Source organism: Aythya marila (genome assembly GCF_965140915.1).
Source record: "Aythya marila genome assembly, chromosome: 1".
In the NCBI taxonomy this organism is placed as follows: Eukaryota; Metazoa; Chordata; class Aves; order Anseriformes; family Anatidae; genus Aythya; species Aythya marila.
The window spans coordinates 98,195,853-98,217,103 of record NC_139042.1 but is presented as its reverse complement, the minus strand read 5'-3'; the positions used below and the strand labels follow the sequence as shown (position 1 = coordinate 98,217,103).

Below are 21,251 nucleotides of genomic sequence, written 5' to 3'. Positions count from 1 at the left end.
TTAAAATAGCAGGAATAAAGAGGATAGAAACAGGGAACACTTAAGCTGACACTGCTGCCAAGAGGACTATGGGATCATAGCCTGAAGGAAAGGCATAGAAAAGGGACTGGATAAATGAACAGAAGGACTGGAAGCAAGGGCTAAGACTGGTGATGCTGCATCTAACTTAATGTAATTTCAGACTATGGAAAGGTCAGTCACATCCCCACCCCAAAACCCCTTACTCCAAATCTAGCAATAATGTACCTGAAGTTATAGTCATTTCATGAACTCACAGAGAAGTCTTGCTTTGTTTATTTTCCTCTGCTGGGTCACCTCAGTGACTCGGTTCACCTTGGAGCAGCCTTAAGATCATCAGATCCAATGAAAATTAAATGGCCGAATGAGGGAGAGAACTGCCTCTTTGCAATTAGATTTTACATCACACACCAAGAGGGGCTAAAACTAGTCAGTAAAGGTTTAAAATAATACATTACAGAAAAGGTTAAACACTGAGTGAAGTTAAAAGAGAAAGAATGTGAGTGAAAGTATAAGAAACAAGAGATCACAAAAGAAAAGAGTCAAGACGGGATATAGCAAGGTATTTCTATCTCTATATATTCAGTCTTCCAGAGGTGAAAGCTAAAATAAGCAAGGAAAGTCTGGAGAACACAGGAACATCTGATTCATTAAAACAGGAACAAGTAAAAGAAACTATGGAAAACAAAATGAATGAAAAACAAAACAAAACAAAACACAAACAAAACAAAACAAAGAGTTGGAGACAATGTACTTGTGTTTATTAGCTGCAGACAGAGAACTACCTGAAAAACTATGATCCATAGAAATGCCTAGAAAAGCCTCAGCTGTCTGACCTATAGAGGAAAAAAAAATCCCTCAACCCAGGGGACAGCAGAATGAAGAGAACAGAGAATAAAGAGAATGAAATCAAGCTGATTTGGGAATGTTACTTTTTAGAGGTTTTCAAAGTGGGAGTGCTCACCTAGACTATGAATTCCAAATTCAAATTCTTTATAAACTTTTCTCCTTTCCTGCATCTCTTTTAATATACACACTCATATCTACACAGGTACTTTCATTTGAGCAACGCTAATGCTATTCATTATCTCCTCTGGGAGTTTGCTGCAGTATCTTTAATAATACCTAAGCATTATTGTTCTTCTCCCTGGACTCCTGTTTGACACTGTATTTTTCAGTAAAAATATTTTTTAACTTTGGAACTTCTACATCTTCACTTAGAAAACTGTATGCCCTCAAAAGACTGACAAAAGCCTTCATTACTAATTTTCAGCTCTTTAGAGTGAAGATACCAATGAAGTCAAAGCCATGATTTCATGATACAGGGGACAGAGTACTACTTTCAGCTGCCTTTCCACCACTGCTTGTAGGGCCATACTGTGAAACAAAACAGTGAATCGATCTGAGTTAGAATTAATTTTCTTTCTTTTAAATCAGTTATCCAGTCCCTTGTGTCATCTCATCAAGACTGAATCATGGTGAGGAAATAGTGTGGGAACACAACCAAGCAGCTAGGGGAAGGTGAAGCCGTGGGAATTATTAAAACATGCCTACTGCCAAAGCCTCCCTAAAATGTAAACACAATCTTAATAGGGAGGAGGAAAAGAAAGAGAGAGATGATACAGATTTGTTTGTTACTAAAGTAATTTTCCAGTGTAAGTAAACTCCTAGCTAGAACAATATGCACTGATGAAGCAAGGGACTCGGGAGGAAATATGTATAGGTATGCATACATACGAACAACATCATAGGCACTAATTAAGGTTGCTCGGGGTTTTTGTTTTGTTTTGTTTTCATAGTTTTGCACCTGAAACTTTTCCTTTCACTATTTTCAATGCAATGACCTCTATATTTTAAAGTAATTGTTTTTACAAGGAAAGCAGTTCAATTGCCAAGAGCCATACTATCTCCCACATGTCATTTGTTAACAAGATTCATGGCTTTTTCGCCATTGGATTTCACAGCTGCTGGTACACAGTAGCAGTGGGGTGTTAAAACTCAATAGTCTTTGGATTTACATCAGATTCTGGAGGGGAAAATACACCCATATTTATAGATACTATAATCTTGTCATCTGCCCAGTTTCTCCTTTCTGTTTTTTGTTTGTTTGTTTGTTTGAATTATATTTTAAGCCAGGCTGCTGCTTCTTTGCCACCCTTCAGGTGTATGAAAAAAGCAGCCAAGGGAAACGCAATCCCTCTCACAAGTCCAGCGTCATGCAGTGGGAAAAACAATTGGAGGAAGATTTCAGGAAGCTCAGGGATGAAGTATGTTCTGCTGCCCTCCCACAGAAGCAAATCTAAAGTCTATGCACTACTTAAAAGCTGTGGAGCAATGTATTAACACAGAGTGACTTTTTGTTTGATTGTTTCTTTTCGATACAGTTGCAGAAATGCCCTGAGAAAATACAGTGAAAGAACTAACAGACTGTAAACGATAAGGTGTCGGAAAATGTGTTTCGAAGGAGGAGATTCTGGCAGATTACACATCTCTTTGCTACACAACCCTACTGACGTCACGGGACCGTGCTGTGGGTGCTTTCCTCACACCGGGGAACTTCCCGGGAAGGCCGGCGCCACCAGCCGCGGTTTCGCGAGCAGAGCTGCCGTGGTTTTACTTTCCACAGCAGTACCTGGGGCTTGCCAGCACGCCCAGCACGCACACTGGCGGCCCCAGCGCTGGCCGTGTCCCCGGCACGCTCCGGTCACAACTCCCAGCCGTGTTGTCAGGGAACTTTCTCCTTCCCTCCCTCCCTCCATAGGCACAAGGAGTGTGAGGCAACAGCAATCCCCAGGGACCAATTTTTTATTATTTTCCTCAGAATTATGGTAAAACACCATCGCCACCACACGCTCACCAACCCCCCCCCCCACACACACACACAGGCCCTGGGCGAGCCCAAGCGGCGGCGGCGGGCAGGGGCGCTCTCTGCCGGTGCAGCCGCTCGCAGGCCGGGCGGCCGCCTCGTCCCGCCCCTCCCTCCCCGTCCCGCCCGAGCCCTTGGTGTCGTCCGGAAGCGGCGGGCGGCGCCGTGGGGGCGGACAATAGCGGGGCACCGGCAGCGGCAGCGGGCGGGCGGCGGTGTTGGAGCGCGGCGGTGAGCAGGGCTGGGCTGGGTTGGGCTGAGCTGAGCTGAGCTGAGCTGAGGGGGGACGCGGGGCTGGGGGCTGCGGGCTCGGGGCTCGCCCCGTGGGGGTCCCGGCCCCGTCGCGGCCGCGCCCCGCGGAAGAAACTTGTCCGGGACGCTGCCTGCCGGGGGGGCGGGGGTTATGCCGTTGTTTCGCGCGGCGGCCGTTGTTAACGGCTCGCGTGTCGCCCCCCCCCGCCTCAGGGTCAGGATGAACGAGGAGCAGTTCGTCAGCATCGACCTGGACGACGACAACGTGTGCAGCGTCTGCAAGCTGGGCACCGAGAGGGAGACGCTGTCCTTCTGCCACGTCTGCTTCGAGCTCAACATCGAAGGTAGCGGGGGGTGCTCCCGGGGCTCTCTGGGGCTGCGCGACCCGGGTGAAGCTCGGGGTGGGGAGCACGCCGCGTGCAGTTTTGCTGCGGAGCCCGGCGGCTCGTTAGGTTTCCAGCCGGCGTGGTTCTCCTAGGCTTTCTAAGAGAGCACCCGCTGCCGTCGGGTGTGAGGGTGTGCTCGTGTTTCACCAGCTTCTGTAGCCCCGCGGTGCTTTACCTTCTGGTGCTGAGCCCCGGGGTCTGTCCTGATAGAAAGGAGCGCCTATGCTGCCTTTATTCAAAATCTTTTGCTCAGTGATCAGAGTGGGTTATATATGAAACTTACACTGTGAATTTCAAAGCAAAGTTGTTCTTGGAAGCAGATTAGTGTCTCCTTTGAAGTAAAAATAATCAGAGGTCTGTTTAGTGCTTTCATAAGACGGTAATACATGCAGCGTGATAAAGACTGGATTCATAGTCGAACTTCCTTAAAATTTGCAGAGCGTAAAGTAGGAGTTTGGTTTCTTAAAGACTGATCTTGTGTTGTCACTGGCCTCCAGAACAGTATGGATTGAGTAAAAACTTGTATGCTTCTGGAGCATGAAGCCTCATTTTCCCAACTGTCGTGGTTTAACCCGGTCAGCAGCTAAACACCACGCAGCCATTCGCTCACCCTCCCCCCTCCCTCTCTGGGACGGGGGAGAGAGATGGAAAGTGAAGCCCGTGAGTTGAGATAAAAACAGTTTAATAACACAAAATAATAATAATAATAATGATAATAATACAATGATGATAATACTACTACTAATAATAATATGTACAAACAAGTGATGCACAATGCAATTGCTCACCACCCGCTGACCAATGCCCAGCCTAACCCCGAGCAGTCCGGCCCCCTCCCCCCGGCTAGCCACCCCTATATATTGTTTAGCATGACGTCAGATGGTATGGAATACGTTTTTGGCTAGTTTGGGTCACCTGTCCTGGGTCTGTCCCCTCCCAGCTCTTACTGCACCCCCAGCCTGCCTGTTGGCAGGACAGAGCAAGAAGCTGAGATATCCTTGGCTTGGTATAAGCATTGTTCTGCAACAATTAAAACATCGGGGTGTTATCAGTACTCTTCTCATCCTAAGCCAAAACATAGCATTCTACCAGCTACTAGGAAGAAAATTAACTCTGTTCTAGCTGAAACCAGGACACCAACAAATTTGCCTATCTTGCTCCTTGTCTTCATGTCTGAAGTAAGTGGCAGGCATGAATGAACAGAATAGAACAGAGATTTCCTTTCTTAAGTCAGATAAGGTATGTTTTGTTTTGTATTTTCTTTTAATGCATAAACATTGTCTCTTGATTTTTTTTGGACAACAAAGTAAGTTGTTCCTCCTTAAACAACCAGTTCTTTTGGCGTTTGCCAGTTCTGTATGCGGGTGACCACCTAGAGTAATCTAAACTGGTACGAGGCAGTTGAATGTGAAGATCTTAAAGCTGTAATGTGAATATTCTCATTTCTTGGTGACAGATAACAGGATATGGTTTGTGTGATATATGTGAGAGTACACTGAAAGTCTGATTGAGTCTTTCTGAGGGGGAGTACTGTGAGATATAAGCACGGTGCCCAGTGAGTGGTCTAGTTTCTTATTCTGAAACACAAGTATAAGACTGTCTGGAATACAGGGGACTATAAGTGTTACGTTCAATATGCTGCTTCTATTGAGCATCTTACTTTTAATGCACGTGTAAGTAATAGAATTGTGTTATCACCTCACAGAAACTTGAAAAATATATTAGCAAATTGGAATTCCTTTCAAATATTGACCCTGTACTTTGTCTTTTAATTAAAAGTTGGGGGTTTAATTAAAAAAAAAAAAAAGTATCTTTAAGGCATTTACTAATAGAGGTGATATATATTTTAATATAAACAATGCATTCATGCTTGAGTAGTAGTCTTGCTTTTGTTTAGAAGAGACATGCTTGTATACCTCCACTTTATCATAGAAAACTCTGAGCAGCTGTCTAACCTAAACCAAGATGTCAGTGTGCTTTAATTTGCTTCCTGTTTTCAAATGATAGGTTTGCACCAGAGTTAAGACGCTTCTTTCTGTAGACTCTTTAATTAGAAAAAAAATGTGTTGCTATTGTTAGAATTAAGTAAGCCAGTTAGATTCAGAATCTATTTTTGTAGTGGAAGTTGTGAAAAAAATAAAATAAATTGCATTAAACATTGCTGGAGCTATTTAAACAGAGCTATTTGTGCTCTGTTTGAAAAGCTATGGACTTGTCAAAGTTTCTTGTAATGGATATTACTTTACAAAATAATCATGTTTTTTAGCTGGAACCATGTTATATTTATTTTTCAGAATTCTAAATAGACTTGATAATAGCAAAGGCGTAGTGTGTGCAGCAGTATAGTCTGCATAATCTCCCAGATTTTCACTTAATTTAAAAAAAGACAACTTGAACAGAATACTGATGAAAGCTCACCTGAAACTGAGGCCATTACGTTCTTAATTTATTTTGCATAGTTAAAGAAAGGTATTAATATCTTGGTCATTGCAGCATCAAAATACCACAATTTCTGATATTCTGTCTTATGTGCTCTTCTTTGAAAAGATGTACTGTTACTTTTATAGGGAGAGGAGGCTTAAGATCAGCAGAGGCTGTGTAAGTGACTTTAGAAAGAATCTTTAAAAGAATTTTTAGCTGAACACTGTATGAGCCAGTTCTTTACCGTATCCAGGGTCACATTCCTTCTACTTCTGGCACATCTGTTACATTCATCTCCTGTATTTTCCTATAACAAAAAGAATGATTTATATGTATCTAGAAGAGCAGTATTTTGAGAGCCCTGGGTAGGGAATGAAACAGAAAATTCATAGTAACTCTGAGTATTATACTGCATATTTTCATACCAACTTGCTGCTTATATTGTAAGAAACTTCACATAATGACTTGTTGCACAGAATCAACTGACTGTAAGTTGTGTTAACTCTGTAAATGTGCTATCTATCCCACACATAAGAATAAGTGTCATTCTTGCTAATAGTTTTTTTGAAATCATATTTAAAAATGCAGGAAATTAAAGCATATATATATATATTTGTTGTTCAGGTATGTTTTTAAGTGATTCAGGAAGTGAAACAGGTTATTTCATGTTCATGCAACAGCTAGGATACTGCTTAAGGATTGCTTCTTTTTTGTATTGGTGTGCATCAAGGGATATTGCAGGAGCTGAAGTATTCCTGCTGTTTGCAGCAGCCAGTGTTAATTTCTGTATAATGTATAAAATTCTGGAAGTCATTTCCTCAGTTTCCTTGTTCAAAAGGATTTAGTATTCTAGTGCTTTAGTGAAACCAATGAGAAAATTCTGTTTCCATTCCTGCCAGCATCTGGTTCTTTAAACCTGTCTGTGGTAAATCCAGACACATGAAACGAACCTAAGCCAAAACTTAGCTGCTTAAACCCCATATAAAGCAGACTTTCTCAAAGGTATATAAACAAAATGTACTGTACAACAAATTGCACAGTCTCCAAAACAAAATATAGTACATAGCTGCACATTATACATGTAGATAACTACTGGTGTAAGTCTGTATTTTGGACATCTGTGAGTAAAAGTTGTAAAAGTTTGTGTGTAGATGGTGATGTCCTTGATTGTCCTGGTTAAGTAAGATGAGTATTTAGAAACAAATCTAAGAACATCCCAGTGTGTAATGACTGAACAGGCTTCCTCCTGGATCAGTACTGTGATGTATCTCAGCCTTTACTTTCCTGATGCTTTGTGTTTTTTTGTAACCTTTATTATGGTTGGACAATAGCTTAGTAATGATGCATAATTGAAATAAACATTCAAGTTCTTTTTCCAATCCTTTTATACAGGCTCCTGCACAGAAAGCTTAGTCTGTGGTCCGCATTAGCTAAGTAATCATTGAGTTACTGAACAAGGAAAGCTAGCTCTGTTACTATGAAAATTCTGGTTTTCAATCAGAAATATTGTCTCTGTAATAAATTGTTTTTGAATACTAGATTTATAATGTTTAAAGAGATAAAATTATAGTTTAGGCTAAGATTTGGTGGTATAGTTAATTCACATAAACTGTTGGTTTGATTGCAGCTTGGAGTTCAGCTGTGATGTCTGTCACTGAATTTATTCAGGAGTGGTGTGTATGGATTGTAGGGCCCATTTCTCTAAAGTTAACTGGAAGATTGTTAGCAAAATAAGGAGAAAAGGGAGAACGGGTATACAGAATAAACAGAAAGCCAAGATGCAGGTTTAAACAGTCTCCTATTACTTGTCATCAACTATTGTTGAGGAACAGGGAGAGATGGCTGTAGAGGAGAGTTTAGCAATGCTTCTGCTGTTTTTCAGTCTAAAGAATGGGGGGGACAAAAGGGCAGTGTTTCTGTCTATTGTGGTTGCCCTTTCAGCTCATTTAGTTTGAGGATTCATGCTCAGGGAAATCGAATGGATTAAAATACGCGTAAATACCTCATTTATTCCCAAACTAGCCAGAAGGATGGTGATCAGGTGACTTAGGATGTTAGGATACTAACATAATTGCTTAGACTTTAAGATACATAAATCCAATGCTCTGGGAAACAAAGCTGGTTCTGTACAGCAGTTTTAAAGTTGTAGATAGAGTTTAGAATATACAGGTGGTGTGGGTCTGCTGGAATTGGATGTTGGCTTCTGTATGCCCTGTACAGGCAAAGTGAATGTCAGGGATTGTTATGTACTGTTTTGTTTTTCTGAGTAGGTGCAACAGTAGTAATCAACCATTGGAACAGGAAATGGTTTAAATTCATGTTTAAGTAGATTGCATAAGCCAGGAAATGATGTGTTGTATCTCTGTTTGAGACCAGTTTCTTCTCAAGAACCATTTCATTGTAGCATGCAAAAGTGATTAAGTGGACCATGATAGTAAATACATAATACTAACAACAGATCTGAAGTTAGAAGTGCAGACTGGATTATGGTGGTGGAATACAGACACACTTATTTCTTGTGTTTGTATATAGATATAAACAAAAACACCTATTAATGGTGTCCCTACAATCTGCTTTGAGATGCCAATTGCAGGAGTTTCTGTTTCCAGGTTTCCACGTGACTATACCTGTTTGTGCTGTGCTCCTCCTGCTAGAAGGATGTAGCCATCTAGTCCACATTTTGCACAGCATGGAGAGGTGCCTGGAGTGCTGGGCAGTCGTGCTGCCTGTGGGGCTGCTCGGGGTTCTTCAGATACCTCTACATGGTAACATGTTGTGCAACATGGATGTGTCCCTCATTGATGCACGCTCTGTGATCCTCCAAACAATGTGTGGGGAAATCCCAGCTTTGGAAGCTTAATACCCAAATGTATTTGTGCAGACATCACACTCGGCTCTGAAAATTTCAAACTTTGTAATAATCACAGTTTAATTTTCATTATTTGTCATAAATGGTGTATTTATCTTACCCTGTTTTATGCTAGCATGTCATAAGGCAGGATTGTTTAAAAAGTGTCAGTTTGGGGTTCGTAAGAGAAATTAAACTATAATGGATGGGAAAAATCTGTTTGTTTGAGCTGATTTTTATGTACTGTTTTGCTTATCTGTCGCTGCTGACTATGATAACATCTTGGAGAATACTAACTGACAAGTAAACCGGCTTGCTTCCTTTTGTGTTTAGAGGTGAAAAACAGCTGAATTGTAAATGACAGGAGTTGAAACCAAAATCTATATTGCAGGCCTTCTAATATGAAAGAGGATGTAGGGAGTAGATAACACAGTAGTTACACTGGTTAATGTTAAGTATAGTTACGTTTCCATGATCCTTTAAAGTGTGGAGAGACTCACAGCATCTTAAGCAATTTCAGCATAAGATCTAGTGCATTCTGGTCTCAAGATTGAGGCAAAGGTGCTATAAACAAGTCTGTCTTAGCTTTTTTGTATTTTAAGGTCTATAAAATCTTGTGTAATATTCTTATTCTTCATTCTCAGTGTTCATCTTTGAAAAATGTGGTTTTGTTCTTAAAAGTTGCAAGTACTCACATTTTTTTCCCCTCTTATGCTGTATAGAAGAATATCTTGCTGAAATATGGAAGAATATCTTACTGAAATAAATTAGGTGCAAACTGCTGTCTTACTTTCATTCTGTTCTAAAATACATCTTTTTTAAATGCTAATAAAATAACAAATAACTTGTTATTCTGGCAAAAAAAGCTAAAAACTTTCATCATTGTCCTTTAGGGTAGACAGATGAAAACTTGTTTTAAGGTAGCATTTATGGTCCAGGGGCATGACTCATTTCTGCAACTTGAATGGACTTGTGGAACTAGCTGCAGCTTCCAGTAAACCTCTTAGCTATGAGTTCAAGTTCAAACATGGTTGGAGATGCTGTTCTTAATCCTTTGAGTGCCATACAAGTATTGCCGAGTAAATAGAGCTGTGTGGCTAGTCCTAAAACTGTTTTTGAACTCTCTTAACTTAGGGAAGTTTGTACATGCAAGTATGTAATATGAGCAGGTAATGTTACTTTGGCATCATCCCGAATACAGAAATACTGTCTCATGGCTTCCATTCTCTTCTAGGTCAGCTTAGTAGATTTCTCTTATAAAGTGAAACATCTCTGGCATAATCTCTGGCATAGTTTCTGTAGTAAAGTTTTCTGCAGAATGCATCAACTCATCTCATGTAATAGAAAAATCTCTTCCTAGATAGTAGCTTATAGGGAATGTGAGTTTTGAAAATATGCTTAAAGGCTCAGTTGGATTTATGTTGTCCTATATAGGATGTTTGCTATGTGGCAAAGTACATGTAAGTTGATAGAAATGTAATGGGAGGTCTTGATTACACACTTGATAAATGGGGAGCACTGGCTTTATCAAACAAAAATGAAGAGAGAATTTTAATTTATGAAAAAAAGATAATATCTAGTCATTACTGGTTGTCTGCTTTTGGAATTTAATGAATGGCACTGGCATTTTTCCTTCCAGCTAATCTAACAAATCAGAAGACTTAAATGAAACTGCATGCATACACTTGAAAATAGCATTTGGCTTTAAGTCCTGTGAGGCAGATGTATTGGAGATAAGTCTATAATGGCCCCATTTTTCAGTGTTGGCAGAATTGTACAACTGAAGAATAACAGGTCTCCCCACCCCTTGTCATTTAGATGTGAGAGTGACTTGCTGTCACAGTTTGCCATGGGCTGGTTTTATTTAATGCATTTTGAATAGGTCTCGGGGCAAGAGCCCTCCTCTTACAGCAGTCTGAGTGATCTGACTTGTAGATGGACATGAATGTTTATGTCCATGAAACAACATCTTGGGAAGCATTTCCTTTCGTTTCGCATGTCCTAGTCCTGCATGCAAGAAAAAATCAAAATTGAGCTTGTCTGATCTTAATGTTTTCAATGGAGGTGAGCAGTTGTTCAGGGGCCGTTTCAGAGGCCAGTTAAAGCATTGGTGTTTCAAGAGCAGTACTGTGTAGTCACAGAAGACAGCTGGGGAGAACAGTAACTGGAATGTTTCAGGAAGTTAAAGCCAGTGCATCCTGTGAAAATCCCAAGAACTGACTGATAGACAGTAGTCATACATCCACACTGTGATACTACTCGTTGTGAAGTACAGAAGTCTTACTTTGTTTTATTTGTCTCTGTGTTCATAGTGTTAAATAAAGTAGTCTGTCCTCTAAAATTGAATTATCTTTGTGTCATTTAATCCATGTCAGTTTACCAGGTGGTAGATTTTCTGAAGTGGTGATGAAGAAAAATATGGAGTATTACTTCTTAGTAAAAAGAAATAAGCATCTTTTCTGCCTCATAAAGCTGATGGTATTGCCCAGAACAGAAGGACTTATGTCAAAGGAAAGTACTCTTAGTTGCTGTAATTCTGGTAGGTTATTGCTAGTTTGTGCTGGCACAGCAGCTACTGTGAATCCTCAGATCTTGGGATAAAATTCTAAAATGGTAGTGGCAGATGTTATGCATATCCTCTGTATGGGAAGGGACTGTCACCTTAGTACAGCAGAGAGGATTGTTTTTGATTGATTGTGTTTGTTAACATAGAAACTCATACCAGGTGAAAGATGAAGCAATTCTGCTAGCCTAAAGACAACTTCCAAACCACTTCTGTAAGTTTGCTGTTCCCTATTTTATTGAAGAACATCTAGATGGAACTCCAGGGTTCTAACTTCTAAGAGGAGAGGGTGGTTGTAAATTCTGATTTGGGATGGGATTTTTATTCTTGTAGATCGGAAGTTTTTGTAATAACTGGCCCCATGTTTGGAAATAATGCTGTTATGGCTAGTATCCTGTGGCTTATAAATAGCAAAACTTAAAACTTCTGAAGGAATGTTTTTTTTCTTCTATAATAGGTGTGCCTGAAATTAGCAACTGTTATTACTGAATTCTGAAAAGTTCATTTCTTTGAGCAGCATGTCTCTGGAGTGGGAAAGTTAACGACGCTCAAAACTCTAATGGAAGATAAACTTAACAGTAGGAGAGACTGCTAAATTGCTTTAAGTTCATGTCAGAGACATAAAAATCAGATGGGGCTTCATAAAGCCATGCTATGTTTTCTCTTGTTCTGTATGACTGATAATTGTGTGTTTTCTATTTTGAGTACTCTTACACCCTCTGGAAAAGAAGAGGTCATGCCTAGAAAATGGTTCAATTAAAGAATGCTGAGACTTTCAGTGGTGTGGGGGTTTTTTCTTCCTGTTGTTGTTTTATTCATACGATAGTCCTCTATTTTGCTGAAAGCAAGATTCACAGCAATAGGGAATTGTTTAACATCTGCAGTGAAGATGAAGTGTGTGAGCCTTGGAACCTGATCTGTGTCCCTTAGCCAGCTGCATTTCTACTCTAGGATTTCCTATACACTTTCTAGTAGAATTTGCTGGGGTTTGTCAGCACCTAATCTAGGCTGGGATTCTCTGCTTTTGTCTTCTGAAGGGTCAACCTCTGAATAAATGTGTTTGGAGTGTTCTATTAAAAAATTATCAGGATAGGGCTTCTTAGACCAATATATGAAAACTCTATGTAGTGCAACATACTTTGTTCAAATGAGTGTTTCATATCTGTAAGTGTTCTGAAAATAACTTCAGAGAAGCTTTTGATACTTCTATATCATTAGCAGCCCCGTAAACTATTTTAAGACCACAGAGCTCGTGTATTTGGCTTCAAAAATTCTATATTGGAGCTCAAGGTTTTTACCTGTGCTTGACTATGAGTGCACATTCAGTTTTGTGTATTCAGTATCCAATTTTAAAAAATATTTAATATTCTTTTAGAATGTTTTTTTTTCATTGTACTCCTGTTTCTTATTTGCCTTTCTGCTGTTTTGTGAAAAGAAGATATCATAGTCTGTCAATTGATTATTAGTACTTACTAGTTTATTTTCACACATTCACCATTTAATGTGTAAATCCTAATGTCCAAAAATCAAAGAGAGCATTTTAAAAGAACAACATTTATAAATTTGTTTGCTCTAATGCTGATTAGAACTTGTTTCTGGACAAGTAATGTGTTACTGTAATGGAAATAAAAAGGCAGAAAGCCTCAGATCTATTTTTTTTTTTTTTAACGTATTTTAAGTGAAGCTGCAGTATTCTGTCATTTGTTGTGCAAGTGTTTCTTTTGTGATTGCCTCAGAAGTGATAGTGTGCATACACGAGGAAGCGTAGCCTGACCTGCTTCTACAGCCATGCCAGACAGAGGAGCTAAACGCAAGAGGCTATGCCTCAGAACTAGTGCTGGGAGTATTTCACTGAACTAGCAAGACTCTGTTCTTGTATTTTTAATAAAAACAGTGTTGTAGTTCTTCCCCCAGTTTTGGGAGGATGGTGGGCTGGGAGAAGGGTAGAAGTAAAACAGGTGGTAGAACCTGTTAAGAGCCAGGAGCTAGAATCAGTCTGTGCAAAACTGTGTTTGCCCCAGCCATCCTTAACTGTGCTTCCTGTGGTTCCTTTTCGTATCTTTAACCAAATCTTCAAGTATTTGCTTTAGGTGGGATTTCTCTGTCCTGTCACTAGAAGACATTGGCTTCATTCATTCATCTTGCGATGAAATTAAGTTGGTTCCTGAGAGCTACTTTATGGAAAATTGTACAAGACTTTTTCCTTCCAATCTGTTGAAGTTTTCTGTAAGTTTAAACCAAACAACAACAAAAAGTACAAAGAATCACTTGGGTAAAGCAAAGAGCATTGAACAAATTAGTTTTTGTCAAGTTTGAAATGTGACTGTCTCACAACTTCAGTTGACAGTGTTTTCTGTTTCTTCATGGCTTAATGATTTAGTTTATATCATACTACCCAAGTTAAACAGACTTGCTATAATCATACTGATAAGCTCTGAAGATAAATGATTTGCCTTTCCTTGTTTTCACTGGGAATGTTTTTTGTTTTTGTTATTATTTTAAATTTTTTGGAGGGAGAGAGGGGAAAATAGTCATTGCAAGCAGACAGATCACTTAGAGCTAAGAAAAGGTAGTGGATTAGTGGATGGTTATTTGCTGAAAGAGGTTGAAAGATTTTTGAGGTGCTGGGTAAGGATCTTGATTTTATAGCTATAGAGATGACACCTGTACTTTGTATTTTGTTTCCTTCTTGAAAACTGCCTCTGGCTAGGATTTGTTTTTTTGTTTGCTTCAATACTTAGTTCCTGGACAGAAGGAGTACCTGTTTTCATGACTTTACCTTTATCCTCTGCTGCTGAGCACAAAATAAATTTCACTGTCGTCATCTTTCATTGCCCATTCTTGTCATTTTGACCTATAAATTGTATGTACGCTCTAACAAACAAGGCCTCAGTAACTCAGTAGCACTCCTGAGTTTCACTGATGTCTAGAGAGTAGAAAATAAAGAAAAATTGTAATGGCTCATCTCCCTGTTTTACCTCCCAAATACGGAACATCAGTTACTGCTACGTGAGAGATTCAAAATAAAGTGCTTGGATTTGTTTTCAGGACTTAATATTAAGAATCTTACCTTTGAAGACATCAGTAAGCATTGGGCACCTTCAAATAGTGGTTCTCAGAAATGCTTCTTGTTGTAATCAGGGACATAATTGTGTTACATAATTTTTTGTTCACATTGGGACCTTCCCAGGTAGCGTACTGACTGAGGTAAGCCAGACTGCTCAGTATTCTGAACTCGGATACTGAATCTACTGCATAGGTAAATCTGAACAAAAATAAGTATCCACTGAAGCTGAAAAGTTATTTTGTAGTGGAGTACTATTCACTTTATGAAATAGTAATTTCTCATGCCATCTGTCTGAACAACTGTTGATCTTCACAGATTGTGTTCCTTTTTACAATGTCAATCACTATCAATTACTTTGAGGTTTCAGTAAATTACCTGCTGTAGTTATTTAAATAGTCTTTGAAGGAGGACAAGCAAAGAGGAGAACAAGCATCCATATTACATGGAATTAATTTCCAGACAATATAATGTTGGCAAACGTAGACAGTGCTAGAATTCAATTCTCAACCTGGGCTACAGGCTTGTACTCCTGCAAAATAATAAACTGTGACCGAAGTCTGAATTATGTTTAAGTACTTGACAAAACCTGGGCGCTGCAGTATTGGTGGACCAAATGGCTCATAACATTATACATAGAAGGCGAGAGCATGAATGGCTGTTAACAGAATGCTCTTCGCTATTGTTCAGTGGAAATGTCTGATACGTAGTTACTTAGGGCAAATTATAAATGTCTGTTTCATCCAATATACGTGCGGCTGGCAGCATGCTTAATCTGTGTTATCACATAGGAGGCACATGGAGGTAACCTGTAAGTCTGAGTCCTGCACTAGAGATTACTAGTGTGAAGGATTTGAGATTGGGTGGTATTTCAGATCATTTAGGTTATCATCACATACCAGGCTTACTTCAGTGATGGGACTATTAATATGAAAGCATCAGTAAATGTTTTATTTTATTGGTTGCTTGTGAGTAAAGGTTTTGAAAAATTAGTTTGAATAAACAGTAAGTGAGCTCTGCTTTTTTTTTATTGTCTTTACAGGAGTACCAAAGTCGGATCTTCTACATACAAGATCTTTAAGGGGCCACAGAGACTGCTTTGAAAAATTCCACTTAATAGCAAATCAGGACTGTCCACGGTCAAAGCTCTCTAAAAGTACATATGCAGAAGTAAAAAATATCTTGAGCAAAAAAATTAACTGGATCATACAGTATGCACAAAACAAGGATTTAGACTCTGATTCTGAAAGCTCAAAAACATCCCAACATCCATTTTTTAACTTCAGACATCAGACTGATAGGAAATTACTGCCGCAGTTTGACTCCCCAGTACCTAGATACTCTGCAAAATGGATAGATGGAAATTCCGGAAACATCTCAAGCTGCTCACAAAGTCTTTTAGAACAAAGAGAATCCTCTGATTTCAGACTTGGTATGTTACAAGAAACAGGTGCTACGTTCTGCTGCAACAGTGTTTTGTGGTCTAATCACAGCCAAGCCCAGAAACCCGAAAAAGCTGAAAGTGATTCATGCACTAGTGTTCCTCATCACAGGCATCCTCATTACAGCAGGGAAGAATGTAAGTGTGTATCTATCTATTTACCTGCAGCCTCACAAGTGGGGGGCATCTCCTGAAATATCCCTTGACCACTATATGTTACCACAAGGCATTAATTCACAGACAGAAATGCATCTTTTAACAGTTTAGAATTACTGTAAAATCTGTGGGAAAATGTGGTTACGTAGTTAAGTAGATAGTTTTCGTGGGTGGAGAAGTGGGTTTTTGTTCATTTTCGTATTTTTTTTTTTTAACTTCCCTGATAGTTATACAACAAAGCAATACACGGCCTGTCTAATTTATGTTTTAAAGAAAAGATACATTTGACTGCAGTCTGTCTTTAATACGTCAGTCATGACAGTCACACTGTGCTTGTGCAGACTATTAGACTCCTGAAAGCAACCATCTTGTTGAACATCAATAGTGTCTTGAGTTACCTTTTGGACGGAGCTGCCTTAAACAATAGAGGAAACTAGAGGTAAAGTAACAGAGCAAACTTGTGAAGCAATGTACAGAATTAAACATTCTTAAAAGCAGCAGACTCTCCACGTGCACTTCTAGTTTCGTTTGTTTTCTGCTTGTTGAGCATAAGAAAAAATAAGTTTTCCTGTTATTTCAGGAAAAGTGACTGGAAGAGTCTTCAGACATACATCTAGGTTATTGGAATCTTTGGAATCAAGTTACATAAGATGTGTCAAGTGCAAGATCCTAGAGATCCGTACAGTTACCTTGATGCTTCTAAACAGTTCTTAGTCCTAATCTAGCATACATTAACTCTTACTTTTGTAAATGAGGAAAGTAATTGGAGAGTGTTTTTGAATTTCAAAAGACCTGAGAAAGAAGATGAAAAAGCTAGTAAAATGTTCAGTGGAAAACTTAGATAATGGAAAAAAGGCAACAACAGAATTTGGAATGAGAGAGTGAGAGAAAGGGGTGCTATAAGATTTGGAATTGGTTTCCTTAGACTCCCATTTTTAATAAACTAACAGAACTTGTCCTTGTAAAGTTTGATTATTTCTCATTCTTTACAAGACAATTTTAACTGATGTATGATGTTTTTTATTGTATTTGTTGTAAATTAGCAGTTGCAGTGCCATAAATCAAACCAGATATGCTGTGCTGTTTGACCACCTGTCCTCTGGAGTCATAAATTGGAATTAAATAAATCAGGACAGCATTTAACAGAGGAATTATGAAAGCTTGACCTGGTTTATGGGGTTATCTAACTGAAGTTAGTCACTTTGAATTTATCTCTCTGATCTCAGGACAAAGGAACATAAAACTCTTTTTGAGCACAATAACATTTTTTTCCTTTCTGCTATGACTGCATCATATGCTTTTAAGGCATTTTTGCTTTGTGTTTTAAATAATGTTAAAATAAATTACTTATCTTTTCTGCCTTGTAAGATATTCATTTGGAAACTTCGTGCTTATGTAAAGTTCATTTAAGAGAAAAATCTAGTAGGACCATGTATGCTGAAGTTAGGTCCATTCTTATTGCAGCACCAGCACTGTAACAACGTAATATTCTATTTAAAAAAAAAATGTTGCTAATGTAACTGTAAATATCTTGGTCAGTATTTTTTAAATTTCCTCAGCTGTGCATAGAAAAACTTATTTAAATTTAGTATTCTATTCCTGTATCAGAATTATGGGACATAACACAGACCTGTCCTGATACACACAAAGAGGAGGGAAATGTGTGAACCTGCCTACCTGCTGCAGCTAATGAAATGTTGATGAAAATAATGAAATAGAAAGTGACTTCCTACCTCTGGGTATAGAAAGAAGGGAAGACGTATTGATTTTATTTCCTTTGTTCTTTTAAAATTATTAATTACCATATTAAATCTGATCAGACCTTTCATGGAGATTAAAAAACATCAACTTAAAGTATGGTAATTTGTGGGAAAATCTGTTCTATTGAGTTGAAGGTTAGGAGAAGCACTGCTGTAATCGGCTGTTGGAGGAGACAGGTGGAACTGTTCCTCTGTTAAGTGGCCTTATGTTGTGAGCAGCTACAAGCAGGCTATCTTAGCTCTTGCCAACTTCTTTAGTTTGGCAATAATAAGAGAAAGTTAATAACCCACAATTGCAAGATGTGAGAAAGATTGGAAGAGAAGGCTTAGCATAACAGAATAGTCTTTTGGGCAAATAAAAATCAGCCTCATCAGAATTTGTGTTTTAAAATTAACAATACAGAAACTTCTGGCATTCAAAAATCCCTGAACAAAAGCTGTGTGATTGCAGTATGGTCTCTGCCCTGTGGTGTGCAGTGTGTTTTGCTAAGCTGCAGCACTAAGAGGCAGGATTTACAAGGTCTTAAAGTTTGTTTCAGCATCCTGTAACTTCCTGTGGTGGCCAGGCTTGTCAGTTTTTACCATCCAGCCCTGGGGCATTTCAGCAGTAGATGTGGCACCAAGCTCTGCCCACCGCACCTGGGTTGAGGGACTTCTAGGAAGGAGGCCTCTGCTTCCTTGCTTGCTACTGTTGATTGAGAGCTGTGTAGAATACTTTCAAAATTCCCTACTTGAAGGTTTAATATGCATTTTCTCCAAGGATGAGCAATGTGCATGCCTTAGAATAGCCTTATATATAGGAGGAATTATGAATGATGAAGAGGGTCTTTTAGTTCTCTCTAGGAATGTAACAGAAGAAAGTGAGAAATAAACTTTTTATATGTTAGTCTTTGCTTGTATCAAACAAAGATTTTTTTTCATTGTTTTTCATTGTTTTCATTGTTTATCAAGTTACTGTATGGAAATTGTATACAGTATTTCTATATGCATAAGGCACAAAACTTTATAGGTAACAGATGTAGCTGCATGATAAAAAGTCTGTTCAGAAGCAATTTTCTAAGGGCTTGCAAATGTAGCAGAACTCACTTCAGTATTGTCCACTTGCTTGCAATTAAACGGTTGTACTTGCAGGGAAGTGTGGAAAACATGTTCTGCTGTCAGAACTGAAGTCCAAGAAATATTAAAAGGGGACATGCAATTCTGATTCTAGATACTTGTATTTTGAGTGCTTGAGCTTGCATCTTCTTGATGCGAAGGAAGGGGCTTTCTTTGGACTAGATACTTGTCTATGTCAGCATAAGAGAATTTTCAAACTTTCCAAAATTACTAATAAACAATGTGGCCTCTAGTTTACTGTCACACCTGTTGATCATTTGAAAGCAAATAAAAACAATTTGATAAAATGACAATCTGTTTAGAGGTGTTTGTTACTTTAGAAGTGATAATGGATTTTATTCTTACAGTGAACACGATGACTCCCGGAGAGTTAAAGCAACTTAATGAAAAACTTCTCAAGCAAATCCAGGGTGAGAATTTTTCAGTACTCTTTGTTTTGCCTTTGTGCTGCTTTGTGGTAAATAAAATCTTGTTTAAAAAGAAGTTGTAATGGCTTTGCTATCAGTTAAGTTTGGAATTGAGATCACTTTACATCCAATCACTACATATAGCAAGAAGCTTCTATGTGCTTTATTATGTAACCTTACTGGGTGAAACAGATTTGCACTTAATATGTATTTTTGTTATACATGTATTTTTTGCACTGGATTCAACTTTATTTCAAGTTACTAATTGTTCCACCTTGACTTGGGTCACCTAAAACAAAACTAGAGATCCCGTTCAGTTTACAATGCATATACCAAGCTGTGCTGGAACTAAACAGTGTTCTTATGAGTGAGCCACTTAAATACCTGTGCCTTTTAAATAGTAATGTTCACCATTACTTGTTATCCCTATGAAAGTAGAGTGGTGAAGTGCATTAACCTAATGATGTTCTTGCAGATGTGTTTGAGGAGCTGACACAGCAAGTCCAAGAAAAGGACTCTTTGGCCTCAGAACTGAATGTCCGTCACATTGCTATTGAGCAGTTGCTGAAGAACTACTCCAAATTGCCGTGTCTACAAATGGGACGTGCAGGAATGAAAACAAATGTCCCCATATAATGGGGATACAACTCATATCCCCTGTATAGCTAACTTTCCCTGGTGGCTTTGATAACTGCTACACAAATATTTAGAAGCTTTTGAGGAAACTTGGGCAGCTTGCTCTTTGCATTCCTAATCCATAAGAAGTCTTATTCCACTTTGGTTTTAACAAAATAGGCAAATATCATAGATACTAAAATAACTATAGTAAGACCTATTCCCACTCTGGATTTTTTTTGCCCATAATGACGCATGAGCCTTGAACTAAATTTTGTTTTGTTGATAATTGTTTCTAACAAGGAATGACCTGAAGCCTGTAAATCTGCCTACTTTATACAGAGGAAAAAAAAAGTTCTGATCAGATCTGATCATGTTACATCCAAGAGAGCTTTAAGGGAAGAACAGTATTAGTGAAACACATTTTCTTATTTATTACAAGCAATATTTTATTATTGAAATTTTATACTAAATATTACTATTTTAGGTACTTTTTCAGATCTCTTTATAAAATGTCTGAATTACTCTGTGTAATGTTTATGCCTTGTGTATGATTGTTTATCCTTTTTCAGGTCAGTATCTTTCATGATACAATTTAAAAAAAACTTTTTTCCCAAAGAGATAAATTTCACATGTTAATTCACATGAATTTCACATGTGCATCATTTATTTTTATCAAATTTATAAGTGAAGAATTTAGTTCATAAGATGTTTAAAAAAAAAAAAGAGAAAAAGCACAGCACTTCTGTTTAAAAAAAAAAAAAACATACTTTGGATTTAATACATAAAAGTTGTTTTTGTATGTGTGAAATTTTCAATGCTGAAAAAATGATTTCAAAGAAACTAAATAAATTTGTAATACTACAAAACCGTGTTGTGTTTTCTCTGATATTAGATTCCAATGTGATAGTATTTCTATTTTTACATTCTAAAAAAATAGAGACTATTCTGTTTTATAACTTTTATCAGTTAATCATACTGAAAAATTCAAGTTAATCTTTGCTGAAAAGACTGTAGAGTTACATTTGTATAAATGAAAGTTAGAGAGTTGCCCTGAAAAAGTCAGGGATGGAGAGGAGAGATTTCTCCTTCCCCTAAATGTAGTATTTGTGCTTTCTGACTTTAATGACTTCAGGTGAAAGCAGGGAATGTTTAGTGGGAAGAAAGGTTTAGATTTGGTTTTAACTTAAACTTCAGCTTAATTTGCACTTTTGTTTTTTTGGTTCCTCAACTTGACATCTGAACTACATAGGACAGGTTTATTAATGCTTTTCTTATGATGCAGTTCTGGATGGGCACTCTGAGGGTTTTGGAGCAGCATGAGAGAGGATGCAGAAG

General features: G+C 38.3%; 1 protein-coding gene across 3 annotated transcripts; it reads left to right on the top strand.

The window, feature by feature from the left end:
* Nucleotides 1–3,079: 3,079 nt before the first annotated feature.
* Nucleotides 3,080–20,754, top strand: LOC309889609 (protein EURL). 3 transcript variants are annotated; one of them, XM_082782490.1, is made up of 5 exons: nucleotides 3,080–3,115; nucleotides 3,350–3,480; nucleotides 15,461–15,997; nucleotides 19,239–19,301; nucleotides 19,774–20,754. In XM_082782490.1, exons 2-5 carry the CDS (start codon nucleotides 3,357–3,359, stop codon nucleotides 19,932–19,934), a joined length of 885 nt encoding a protein of 294 aa, XP_082638616.1. In that variant the 5' UTR covers nucleotides 3,080–3,115; nucleotides 3,350–3,356; the 3' UTR covers nucleotides 19,935–20,754. The 3 variants fall into 3 exon arrangements, with proteins under 3 accessions (XP_082638616.1, XP_082638617.1, XP_082638615.1); XM_082782491.1 differs by lacking the exon at nucleotides 3,080–3,115 and having other exon boundaries at nucleotides 3,122–3,480; nucleotides 15,461–15,850; XM_082782489.1 differs by lacking the exon at nucleotides 3,080–3,115 and having other exon boundaries at nucleotides 3,122–3,480.
* The last annotated feature ends 497 nt before the right edge of the window (nucleotides 20,755–21,251 follow it).

Excerpts from the sequence above, each read along its gene's own strand:
- LOC309889609 (XM_082782489.1), top strand. The coding sequence starts at position 3,288 with ATGCCGTTGTTTCGCGCGGCGGCCGTTGTTAACGGCTCGCGTGTCGCC. Across the intron at positions 3,481-15,460 it reads CTTCGAGCTCAACATCGAAG|GAGTACCAAAGTCGGATCTT; the intron begins GTAGCGGGGGGT and ends TTGTCTTTACAG. Across the intron at positions 19,302-19,773 it reads ACTTCTCAAGCAAATCCAGG|ATGTGTTTGAGGAGCTGACA; the intron begins GTGAGAATTTTT and ends ATGTTCTTGCAG.